We start from the raw sequence: 11981 nt of genomic DNA, 5'->3' as shown, positions 1-11981 counted from the left end.
CGTTCCCGCTACTTTGCTTTTCGCATGTGAAAACACGAAACATTGAAACAAACTGTTCTTCCAAAGAGAGCAAATTAAACATTTGCCTCGGTAGCAAAAATTTGGTTAATTCACATATTTGCTCCCTGGCAAATGTGAGCGTAATTGAGGCAAAATTATTTCTTTGACACATGCGCACATCTATAACAAATGTACACGTTTGCTTGTATGGCAAATCCGAGAAAATTGACCGTAAAGTTACTTATTTGTATCTCGCGCAAATGTGATGTAAACTTAGTACAAACAATTTATTTTGCACAGTGTTTACTTGAATTTGCATTAAGTAGTAAACGTGTAATTTATACACAGAAGGCAAATGTTTAACAAATGAATATGAAAGTTAAAAATTTGCCTTGCGAGCAAAAGTGAGGTAAATAAGGAGCAAATGTCATCTTTGCGTCACATTTGCACAACAATTCGTCAGAGACAAACATTTGTGTTTACATGGACTTTACAACTTGAGCAAATTTAGTGCAAAGATAGATGCCCAAATTTGCATCATATTTGCTCAACTTTCAAACTTGAGTAAATCCATTTTTTCGTCCAGTGATATAGCCTCAGCTTTTGCTTTCTAATACTTTGAATATTGCCTTGAGCGAATAATCCATTTCTGTGCTTATCATATTTAAAGGCTCGTTTTTAACTGACTAGGTTTGTTTTCTTGTCTGAACTCTATTCAGGCCGGTATATTTATGGGCTTCGCCATCGTCTCAGCTGTGCTTGGTGGAATTATTATTATCATCTATAGCATATTCATTGCCTTATATCATCACTACAAATACAACTACAGGTACGGGAATCGAAAAGAACACGAAACAGAAATAGCTATCACTGCTATGATTTTGATTCTTGGCATTGTTGAGTTTACCATTGGCATCGCTGCGTCTGTGTGTCTTTGTCTGATGAAACCCTTCAATTGTTGCTACAGCGCTCCATTTCAACAGGTAAGCAGCTTACTGAGAGTGAATTTAGCATGGTTAGTATTTCGATGGCGAGAGAGCAAGCCACGAGTTCCGTTTTTTTAAAGTGGCGTCACTTTGCGATGGCAAGAAAAGGCAGAAAACTTTAAAGTTAATAAAACGTCATCGGGAGGTTCTATTTTTTGGAACCATTTGCAATCGATCCGAGACTTGATCTGCATGCACAAGCATGTGCTTGCTAAATTCCTAAAATTCAGCAAAGTTAAGACTTAACAAATAGAAACAACGGTTGAAGTTTACCATTCGTAAACGAGTACTTCCAGTCTAAGGAAACGTTTCTTTAGTTCAATTAATCTGCGTATTTGCATAATAAATATAACTGATGCCTAATTTTTGTTTCATACGTTTCATTCATCAGCAGCAAGCTATGTACACTGCCAACACCGGCTACGTCATGACCCAGGGTCCGGTTGGTCACGCTGTGGCCATTCCGATGCAGGCAGCTGGTGACATGGTTGCAGTCCAAACTGTCACACCAGATGCACAGGAAGACCATCCTCAAATGGTCATGGTACCTGTTTCTGCAGCGGGGGTTTATCAACCTCAGTTGGCTCAAGCCTCTTCTCCTAGAGTACTGGCCACAGGTTACCAACCCCAGCTGGTTCAGGTTGCTCCCGCAGGGTACCAATCTCAGCAGCCCGAGATGCCTCCATCATACGAACAGGGACAGTACATGACGCAACAAAACGCCAAGGCATCACTTGTATAACTGGTAAGCCGCCAATTTTGCGGTGCTCGGTGTGTTAGGGTGGTTTCTGAACACTTCCATCCCATGCCATACTTTATAGAAAAACTATTCATTTTCCGACCGGAAACTTTCCCGTTTTCCCTGACCAATGGAAAGCTTTCAATGCTTATCTAGCAAGTGAAATATCGGAGGATCCTTCTGCATGGACTAGTTAATTGACTGCCATCACAAGGGTATGTCACGGAAAAGAGAATTATGGCAATTTTCTGCAGTGAAATGATAAATTGAATGAATTCTCAGAGACTAACTTTAGACTCTTTATGTGTCATCTCGTATCCAGTTTAGGATCCATACCTTGAACTTGCGTTAGCGGCGGGGTCCTTTTGTTTGTGTACACCCAAAACATTTTAGGTGGAGGGTGCCATTGAAACGAATGTCTTTACCAGAAATCAGAAGGGGGCCCGAGCTCCTCTCGCTCCTCCACTAGATCCAACCACTGGCATCTTTTGACTATCGACGCAACGACCTTGATTCGTAAAGTATTCCTTTCTGTACACGAGTTTCAGATTTTATTTTACAGCCTCACGCCTTCAATATACTGTGCTATAATGGTTTCCTCATTTCAACGTAAATAACCGTTAAATGTTCGTTCTGTAGGGTCCAGTGAAGACCTAAGATGTTCATACAAGTGCGATGGGTGTCTGGTAAACACCATAGAAGCCAGATCAACGTCACAGAAAGCTAAAAAAAAATAAGCCTTTGTGTACCTTTTTTTAGTTGCTGCTATTTCGGCTGTATACTTTTTCAAACGATCCTAGAAACTGTATCGTTTTTTTAACCTTTAACCGTCGGACGTAAAAGGAGGGGGGGGGGGGGGGACTTCCATCCACTCCCCCTTGTACGACGGTGAGGGTATGAATTTGCTTATACGTCCGAGGGTTAAAACAATGACATAACTTCATTTTTTATTAGTTAAGACTTTTATGTCATAAACTGAGTGTGATGAAAATAAGTTTGTAAAACAAATTAAATTATCTTTGTTTTTAGTTTTACCTTGGTTTGTTATCTGTGTAAAGTCAATAAGCATCCTTCGAAATCACGCGGAATATTACCTGATATTGCCGAAGAGGCCGTCGGTTGAGTTGGCTAAATTCAGACGATATTCTTAATTATTTTATTGTTAGGCAAATTCTCAACGAAACGCAGTTACAGCTACATAAACGTAAATTGCGTTGTGCACAGCTTTGGAAGAAGTCGGACGTTTTCGCTTTTCCTGTGTTCCCAGTTTTATATTTTTTGTGTTTCCATGTTCCCTATTGGGGCCGGACAATTATTTTTTTGCACGAAGGGAGGGGGGGGGGGGGGGGGAAGACAAAATAAATTGTTTGCAAATACGATATGTATAACAACAAATAATTTGAATTTCGAAATAAAATGTTTGCAGAGGTGCATAAACTAAAAAAAAAGGTTGCAGAGGAAAAATTTCATACCCCCCTTCCAAGAAAATGATGGTCCATTCCTAAATTAAATTTAATGGTCGTTTTCCCTTGTTTCTTTGAAACCCCTCGGAGAAGCTCTACTATGAGGCGGATATATCAGTTCAATTTCTGATAAACTTCATTTTCGATTCACACGTTTGAACGACGTTTGCCTCTGGATTAAGATATAGTTTGTAGGTTCGGTGGGAATTAAAGCTTAGAAACGAGAAACCAAAAATAACAAAAAAACCTCGTCCATTCCAGGGGTTACAGGAACAGGTGGCAAACCTGCTTTTTCACGCAGGTCTTCCATACCTTTTTTCCTCTACTTAATTTTTGCGCTCGTAAATTCAGTAAAATTCACCTCTGATAACGTTCGTAAAATAACGCCATAGTGAAAATCCACCTTAGTTACGTACGTGATGCAAGCCGGAAATTCAGCTTAAATTTGTAAATAGTCAATGACGAAGTTGGTTGAAGTGGTTCTATCGGTAGGTAACGCTATATGTTAACGTTAACATGGCGGACAATTCAGCGAAGGTTGTACATATGGCTAGGATTCTTGCCATCGCACACATCATTGTGGGGTTTCTCCTCGTCTGCTTTGGTATCGCAGACCGTGTTGTGGAGTACTTCTGGACTGGGAACATATGTTTTGGGATATGGATCGGTGTTTGGGTGAGTTGTGTTTGAGACCTCTCAGAGGTTTGTTTTATGATTCGCAAGCTTAATTTTTATACAAGGAAATGCTTTGATATCAATGTTTAAACGCGACAAAGTAATCGACTTTCAGTTGTCTATTTCAGTGTTTTAAATCTTAATCTATTTCCTAAGATAATGGCAAGATACGTACAAGGATACCTAAATTCCGAGTCAGGTCTCAAGCCAGAATTAGAGTTCAGACATGGACTTTAGTTATCCGTGATAACAGTTTCTTGTAAGAGTTTAAAAAAAGTGAATTTCAAAGTTCACAAGAGCCTTTCAAACTATAGGTGATATCTCACGTGTAGCTATTTTGTAAATTCGTCTAGAGTGGAACTTCGAAATTTGTTTTCGATCAGTTTGGTGTTGTTAGAAATGATTTCTTTCGATAAGTTCATGGAAAAAGCGACGTTGAACTGCGTTGATTTTACTGCCTTTACTTGTGTAAAGTAAACATGAATAAAATAGAGAAAATATATGGACGGCTTGAAAAGCGGACAAATTTAACCACATTCAACTTTTTCCGCATACTGTATTCTTTTCACCACCATGTCCCCCGCCTCCCCCCTAAATCTGAATACTGACAGTCGATACACTTAGAAACCTGTTATTTTGCAATGCGGGCATGATGTAAGCAGGTAAGAAGGAAGATGAACGACGATCTCTATGTACTATGACGACGCGGTGATTAAAACAGAAGAAGGACACTTATGTAATGCATTCTTTTTTCTATAAGAATTTATTTTCTAAGAATATCGAAGCTGAAATTTGCGAAATTTTAAGAATATACCCGATGCTGAGATGTGTGAAAATTTGTAAATACAATACAATTATACGTTTTATCTAAACCACATAAAATTGTTCCTTTCTCTTAACGGCAAAACAAGCTAATAAAACGATATATTTTTTTATATATTTTATTTTATAGCACAGTGCCGTAGCAAGGATAAAATAAGTGGGGGGAGGGGGGCACGCGAGCGCCGGAGGCGCGAGCCGCTAGGGGGGTCTGGGGGCATGCCCGCTCAGAAAATTTTCAAATCTAGAAGCTTGGAAAGGCTATTTCCAGCGTTCTCCAAGAGCTATTTGTGATTTACGCATATCGCGAATTATTTACTTCCTACACGGTCTCAGCAAGCCACTGAAGAGAGTATAACACTTGCAACGTCAATTACAATTACAACGTCTGTATCTTGAAACCAGCAAATGTTTCACCTTTCAGAGTCATCATAGTACGTTCTGGTCTTAATTTCTGGTTGGTTTTAGTTTTTGGCCGTTTAACATTGTTGTGCATCACCCTACGTACGTTAAAAAAATGAAAAGAAGTACAAATGTTATTGTTTTAAACCTCTCGGGAGACATCCTCGGAGACCCAGGGGCAGTTTGTGGGGCAAGAGAAACGCGAAAAAGCGGGTAAAAAATAGCGCGAAACTGCCAGTTACATAAATCAGCATATAAAAGTTCTATTGACTGAAAGTGCCCCTGGGGAAAGATTCTTACCAGACCAGTTCAAAAAGCTCTCTGAATACTGCCTCGTGATTGGGCAGAAAAATCTTTTGTTTTCCCTTTGTATTATTCTGCCCAATCGACGACCAGCTTGACTTCGGTCCTTTTGTACACAAAAGCCAGTGCTAGAATCGCTGCTGCACGCTTTGCACGCGTAGCTAGTCGCGATCGGCCGCTTGACACATCTGCCTGGTTTGTTCGTGAAAAATATACTCTTGTTTGGAAAAGTTTCGCCTCAAACTGTCATCAATCTTTCCGTAAAAGATCTGAAAAACATCCATTTTTATAGCAGTGCAACAAGCTGCATATCGCACACAAACTTTAATAGCTCGCAAGCAGCATTCAAGTGTTACGATTCCTGCGATCGACCACAATCTGAAGAATCCGCCGTCTCTCCGCGGGCATGGCCGTCAAACTTTCGACGTTTTCGACCAGGGGAGGCACTAGCCGAAACGTTTCCTTCCCGAGCAAATTCTCCGCTAAAAAGCAAGACAGATATAACGAGCGAACTGGCTTTGTGTACATACTTCGTTTGCATGAGAACACAACAAAAGGACCGCAGTCAAGCTGTTCGCCGATTGGGCAGAATAATACAAAGGGAAAACAAAAGATTTTTCTGCCCAATCACGAGGCAGTATTCAGAGAGCTTTTTGAACTGGTCTGGTAAGAATCTTTCCCCAGGGGCACTTTCAGTCAATAGAACTTTTATATGCTGATTTATGTAACTGGCAGTTTCGCGCTATTTTTTACCCGCTTTTTCGCGTTTCTCTTGCCCCACAAACTGCCCCTGGGTCTCCGAGGATGCTCGGGAGATAAAATTTTATTTTCAACATTTTATACAGGTCTGTTTTTCCTTTTTGGGAAAAAAACTGGGGGGGCACGGGCCCCCCCGGCCCCTCCCCTTGCTACGGCACTGTAGCACTAGCCACACGACAGTTCGACAAACGGTACATGTAATACGACAAACGGTACATGTAATACATATTTATGGTAAGGATAATCGAGAATATTTTTAGCCGAAAATTTAGAATATTCAGCATGGGCCAGAAAAACAATATTCTTGTAGAAAAGAAAAAGAGTAATATTGGTATAGCAAAGCTTCTTAGAACAGCTTCGCTCATGAACAAAAGCACTTGTAAAAAAAGCGGCATTAAAACTAGGGTCATTGAATCGTGACGATTACAAACTGTTTAGAGAACAATTGATTGACAGTATGAGAATTAAAATAAATCCTCTATATTTTTTTTATGTCTTCCGGCTGCACGCCACTGCACCTTGTGAAGTTTCGTTTTCTCTTCAGATTACGCTCGCTAAGTTATTTAAGCAGGAACACCTCGATTCAACGCCAAAAGAATGAAGACCGTTTCAGAGTTTATTGTTAATGTAACGGTATTGTTCTGTTGCAGATGTGCATCACAGGAGCTCTTGGTATTCCTGGTACTCGTAAACAACGATGTATATACCATAATACTTTTGTAAGTAGATAAAATATGTCAAATATTATGTATAGTATTTCGAGCGCAGAAGTTCTACTCATTACAAGCTCTAAGAAAAAATCCGAGCCCCAAAGAGCCTTAGGTATTATAGTAATTTGAATAAATTATTGCGCGAATAAGCCATTTAGGTATCTTGCTCCTTCTTAATTAATGAGCCATACTTATTGGTAAGACACGTGTGTTACATTGGCTGAGCTCCGTTTGCTCGGACAGAATCAGACATTCCCAGTTGGGCTTTTTTGGCCATAGATTTGGCTGTTTTATTTCAGTACATTCACTTCAAGATTACATTAGAAAAAAAAAAGAAAGGTGAGGGATAACCCGCCTCACGTTCAGTAAAATATGAGAGAGGGAGTGGAGGGAGGGAAAAATGTAATGTGCCATGTTCAGAGATATGTTCAACTCTCTCGTAACGGACACCTCCATAAGACGGACACCTCCATAAGACGGACACCTTCATAAGACGGACACCTCCATAAGACGGACACCTCCATAAGACGGACACCTCCATAAGACGGACACCTCCATAAGACGGACACCTTCATAAGACGGACACCTCCATAAGACGGACACCTCCATAAGACGGACACCTCCATAAGACGGACACCTAAACGGACCCTTCATAAGACGGACACCTCCATAAGACGGACAGCTGGCTATGGTCCCTGCCGTTTTTCAGTCATTTTACTGTAACAAAACTCTCTGTAAGACGGACACCTCCATAAGACGGACACCTCCATAAGACGGACACCTCTATAAGACGGACACCTCTATAAGACGGACACCTCTATAAGACGGACACCTCTATAAGACGGACACCTCTATAAGGCGGACACCTCCATAAGACGGACACCTGGTTATGGTCCTTGCCGTTTTCCAGTCATTTTACTGTAACAAAACTCTCTGTAAGACGGACACCTCTCTAAGACGGATAACGGACATTTTAAAACCGCCAACGGACACGCACAAGAAGTGATTTTTTAGTGAATAATATTTCAAAACTTGCTATCAACATAAAGCATAGTAAGTCGGCGCCTTTAGAATACCAAACTTACCAAAAACAATCCGCTATAACGTGATATACTTCTCTGCGTAAGCATATGGGCACCGAAGACATAGTTTTCTACTTACAGTATTGCCGTTTGTAATGAACAAACGAGTCGAATTTCTGATATTATTTTTGTTCCACTTTATAGGTTTTGCTAAAGTAAGCGACTTAAAACAGACGTGTATTCGTTATGCATAGCCGTTTAGCTTTATAATCTCAAAATTTCTGGTGTTACGTTACCTCGACTCTCTATAAGGCGGACACCTCTTTAAGACGGACAGTTGGGGCCGGTCCCGACGGTGTCCGTCTTAGAGAGAGTTGACTGTATGTTTCAACGAAGATCTAACTTGAACCTAGGTTGCCTCACTTCTATGTAACACAAAATGACGTCATAATACACGAATCACATGTAGTTTTCCTGCATCCTTTCTTTACTGCATCCTTGGGGTAACTGTGATAAATGATTACTACAAACAAAGGCTCGTTTTCAACTAACTATGTTTGTTTCGTATTTTAAATTCTAGGCTGGTATATTTAGGGGTTTCTCCATCGTCTCAGCTGTGTTTGGTGGAGTAATCATCATCTACTACGGCATGTCCATTGCCGGATATCGAGACGACTACAGATACAGATACGGACACACTGGCGAAGTGCTTAGTATTTATGACACAGAAATGGCCATCTCTGTGATTATTTTGATTCTCGGTATTGTTGCCTTTGCCATTGGAACCTGGGCGGCCGTTTCTGTTTGTCGTGTTCAGAACCGTTGCACATGTTGCTATAGTAGTACTCCATCACAGCAGGTAGGCGGACACACGGGCCATTTTTGTTTACGCCTACTTCAAGATGGCCGCCACTTACGGTCGTCGACTGGTAACCAGTACCAGTTAGCCTACTACTCACTTCGGTTACCGAAATATGCACTTTTTTAGCACACTATTTACTTCGGTTAGCCTACTTTGGAATTTGGTTAGCCTGTTTACGGTTAGCTATGTATATTTGTAAGGGAAGGTGCCCTAGTGGTTATCATACTCGCTCGGACGACCCAAATTCGACTCCACCACGGGGCACATTATATCGAACATTTTTCTTTTTCCTCTTTCACAAAATTCGAAAAAAAAACTAAGTGTGTAAAGTGGGCGTAAAAAATAAAATTGCGCCGCGAGTGATTTACCCGGCGGTATTATCTCCATGCTGTATTAAACCTCTTTTTCACATGTTTAAAGCTGATTTCCAGTCCGTACTGCGCAGACTCAGGGTTTGTTTACGTTTTTGTTTTGAATTCGTTGAAACGTTACACTTCGGTAACAGCATACATGACGGTTTTTTAGTCCGCCATTACAGTTCGTTTCGTTCAAGATTTCTGATGAGCTGAAACGTCGGTTTGAAATAGCGTCAAGGTTCTTTTACTCGTTATTATTTGTTCTGCAAGGATATCTGGCGTTAATAATGAAGAAAAAGGTAAGTTTGTCGGGGAATTTTTAGTTTTGCTTGTAAACATTCCCTTCGTGTGGGCTCACATAAACATTGCAGCCGAGATTGCGCAGTACGGACTGGAATTCATCTTTAAAAAGCGATTAAACTCTGCCATTCCAAACTTCCAAAAGCTAATCATTTACATTATTCGTCGCTTTTTTAATGTATGGTTCTTGATGTAACGCAATTTTTTTTTGATGTGCATCCCATTTGCCGTTACAATATTCTAATATAGAGTCATTTGCAATCGATAGGGCAAATAAGTGCGGGTGGAAGGCAATATGTCTTTGGTGATTGTTTTTTCACAATTTTGAAAAAGGAGTTCTTTACGTTATGGCAAAGATCAACTTCCTTTTTATTCATTCATTTGATATATTCCTATATGACAACTGTTTGATTCTGGTCATCAACAAGAACGTTCATTTGGTGTATCCCTTTTTTCCACTGCAGCACCCAAGTTAGAAAGTTAGCCATCAGAAACTCTTTTATTGGTAATAATTGGAAATCCCTTAAAAGTGGTCTTACCTTGTTAAAACGTACTGTACTGTCATGAAAATTGTTAAAAAGTGGATTGGTTAGGATGGATAGGACAGAAGTTGCCTAAAACTTGATAAAATTGTACCGACGTTTTCAAGTTTGTCAGTGTTACTTGCGTTACTTGTTACTTTTGCCTTCCAACGGTTATGCTACTTTTTTAACACAAAACGTAGTTGAATTACCGTAATGCTGCGCCTTTAAATACAGAAAAAATACGGCTTATATAACTCAGACAGGACCATAAGTCAAAGTTTAGTATTTACTTGAAAACAAGTGCCACCTAACAAAGAAAACGGTTCTTTATATTTACCTAGTGTGATTCTTGCCTTATTTTTTAATTCTTTCATTCAAAGGGACAAGTGATGTACCCAGCCAATTCTAGCAGCGTCATAACCCAGGGTCCTGGATGTGTTCCTGTGGCCATTCCAATGGAAGCAAAAGGTGAAATGTTTGCTGTCTAAACTTGCACACCAACTGGTCACAGGGGAGCCAACTTCAATTGAACATGGTTCCTGTTTTGGAGCTGGAGCCGTGGCAACACGGAACCAACCTCAGCAAGTTGACAGTCGGACAGGTTTCCTAGGTTGCTCTGTGTGGAAGGGTTATACTCCCGTCCCGTACTATTGTGTAAAAATTGTTAAAAGACTATTCGATTTGGCAGAAATTTCTCATCAGTTTTCCCACACAAACGGAAAGCTTCCAAGGCTTATCTCGCAAGCTAAGTACATATTGGGAAGCGCCTTCCTCTTAGACTAGTTAATTTACTGGTACAATCGCAAGGGTTTTTGACGTTTAACCAAGTTCGTTAGTGGGAAATTGAATGATTGAAAATAGCGCAATTCCTTGTTGTGAAATGACGGCATTTACGACTTCAAAGCTGTGACTCTCGCTCGGCCATCTCGAATTTATATAAAAAATAAATAAATGGGAATTTACATTAACACCTTCCACATTGTGGCTCTTCCGATTCCACTAATTCCAGGTCGAATTCAAATTTGGAAGTGTTGTGTTTTTTGGAGGGAGGAAAACAGGAGAACCCGGAGAAAAACCCTCGGAGCAAGGACGAGAAATGACGAGAAATGACACCGGCTCCGAAATGCGAATCTGGGCCACATTGGTGGACGGCTAGCGCTTCCACCACTGCGTCATGCTTGCTCCCCAATTGATGCCAATGACAATACGGCCTCACTTCATAAAGTATTTTTTTTCTGCACACGACTGCTAACTTGTTCTGCAATCATTTACCTCAAGTTAAAGGAACTGATAGTTGCATGTTCTTTATTTACATTCCAGTGAAGACTTGAAATGCCTTTACGAGTTCGGTGGGAGTCTGGTTAACACCATAAGCACAAGATGGACGTCAAAGAAGAAGAAAAAGTAATAGAAGAAGAAGAAGAAAAAATGAGTGTGCATTTTAAACTGTAGTCATTTCAGTTGCTCATTTTTTTAAAAAAAATGTGCATAAAAACGAAGTTAGATGCAAGTTAAAGTGATTTTATTTTACCTCTAAAACAATTGCACGACTTCAGATTGTATTAGTTAAGATTTAATGCCACAGAAAGTGTGATAAAAAAATTTCAAGTCTTCAGACAAATAAAAATCTATTTGTTTCAATTGTTATACCTTGTATTGTATTCCGTATAATTTTAAAAATCATCCTTCGAAATCACGCAAAGTATCGCCTGATATTGCCATAAAGGGCGTACGCTGCGTTGGCTAAAATCAGACGATATCATACAAGATTATTCAATAAATTGTCAACGAAACACATTTACAGCTGTGGCTGTGCACGGCTGTGCGAGAAGACGAACGAATCTTAATAAACTGCTATGCACGGATATGACTATGAGAGTCTCAATGAGGTGGTGGTTTTTACCGTCAACGGTAAATATATATATATATATATATATATTACGATTTACGGTTAATTTTTTTGCGTAGCGGTTAACAGAAGTGTTCAAATTAACTTCAATTGCTTTAAACTAATAACAATCAATTTCCATTGTTGTAAAAAGTTTAAAGTTAATTTCCATT

The 11981-nt window shown here is 39.9% G+C and overlaps 2 protein-coding genes across 3 annotated transcripts in view; both read left to right on the top strand.

Annotated features, from left to right (window-relative positions):
- Nucleotides 1-3077, top strand: part of LOC144665345 (uncharacterized) — a 112504-nt gene extending 109427 nt beyond the window's left edge. The window contains exon 5 of the mRNA XM_078526583.1: nt 2365-3077. Within this exon, the coding sequence (XP_078382709.1) occupies nt 2365-2382 (18 nt within the window). The 3' untranslated portion in view covers nt 2383-3077. The remainder of the gene's footprint in view (nt 1-2364) is intronic.
- Nucleotides 3078-3095: 18 nt separating this feature from the next.
- The window catches only part of LOC144665344 (uncharacterized), a 43722-nt gene continuing 34836 nt past the window's right edge, over nt 3096-11981 (top strand). Inside the window, exons 1-5 of one of the 2 annotated variants that reach the window (XM_078526582.1) lie at nt 3096-3863; nt 6797-6865; nt 8459-8737; nt 10301-10388; nt 11241-11518. In XM_078526582.1, the coding sequence (XP_078382708.1) occupies nt 3705-3863; nt 6797-6865; nt 8459-8737; nt 10301-10388; nt 11241-11251 (606 nt within the window). In that variant the 5' untranslated portion in view covers nt 3096-3704 and the 3' untranslated portion in view covers nt 11252-11518. Of the gene's footprint in view, nt 3864-6796; nt 6866-8458; nt 8738-10300; nt 10389-11240; nt 11519-11981 lie in introns of those variants that run through there. The other variant, XM_078526581.1, reaches the window with a different exon arrangement.

This window comes from Oculina patagonica, chromosome 9 (genome assembly GCF_052425735.1).
Source record: "Oculina patagonica isolate OP01 chromosome 9, crgOcupat, whole genome shotgun sequence".
Classification (NCBI taxonomy): Eukaryota; Metazoa; Cnidaria; class Anthozoa; order Scleractinia; family Oculinidae; genus Oculina; species Oculina patagonica.
Note: the sequence above shows the minus strand (reverse complement) of the source record. Positions and strands in the feature narration are given on the sequence as shown.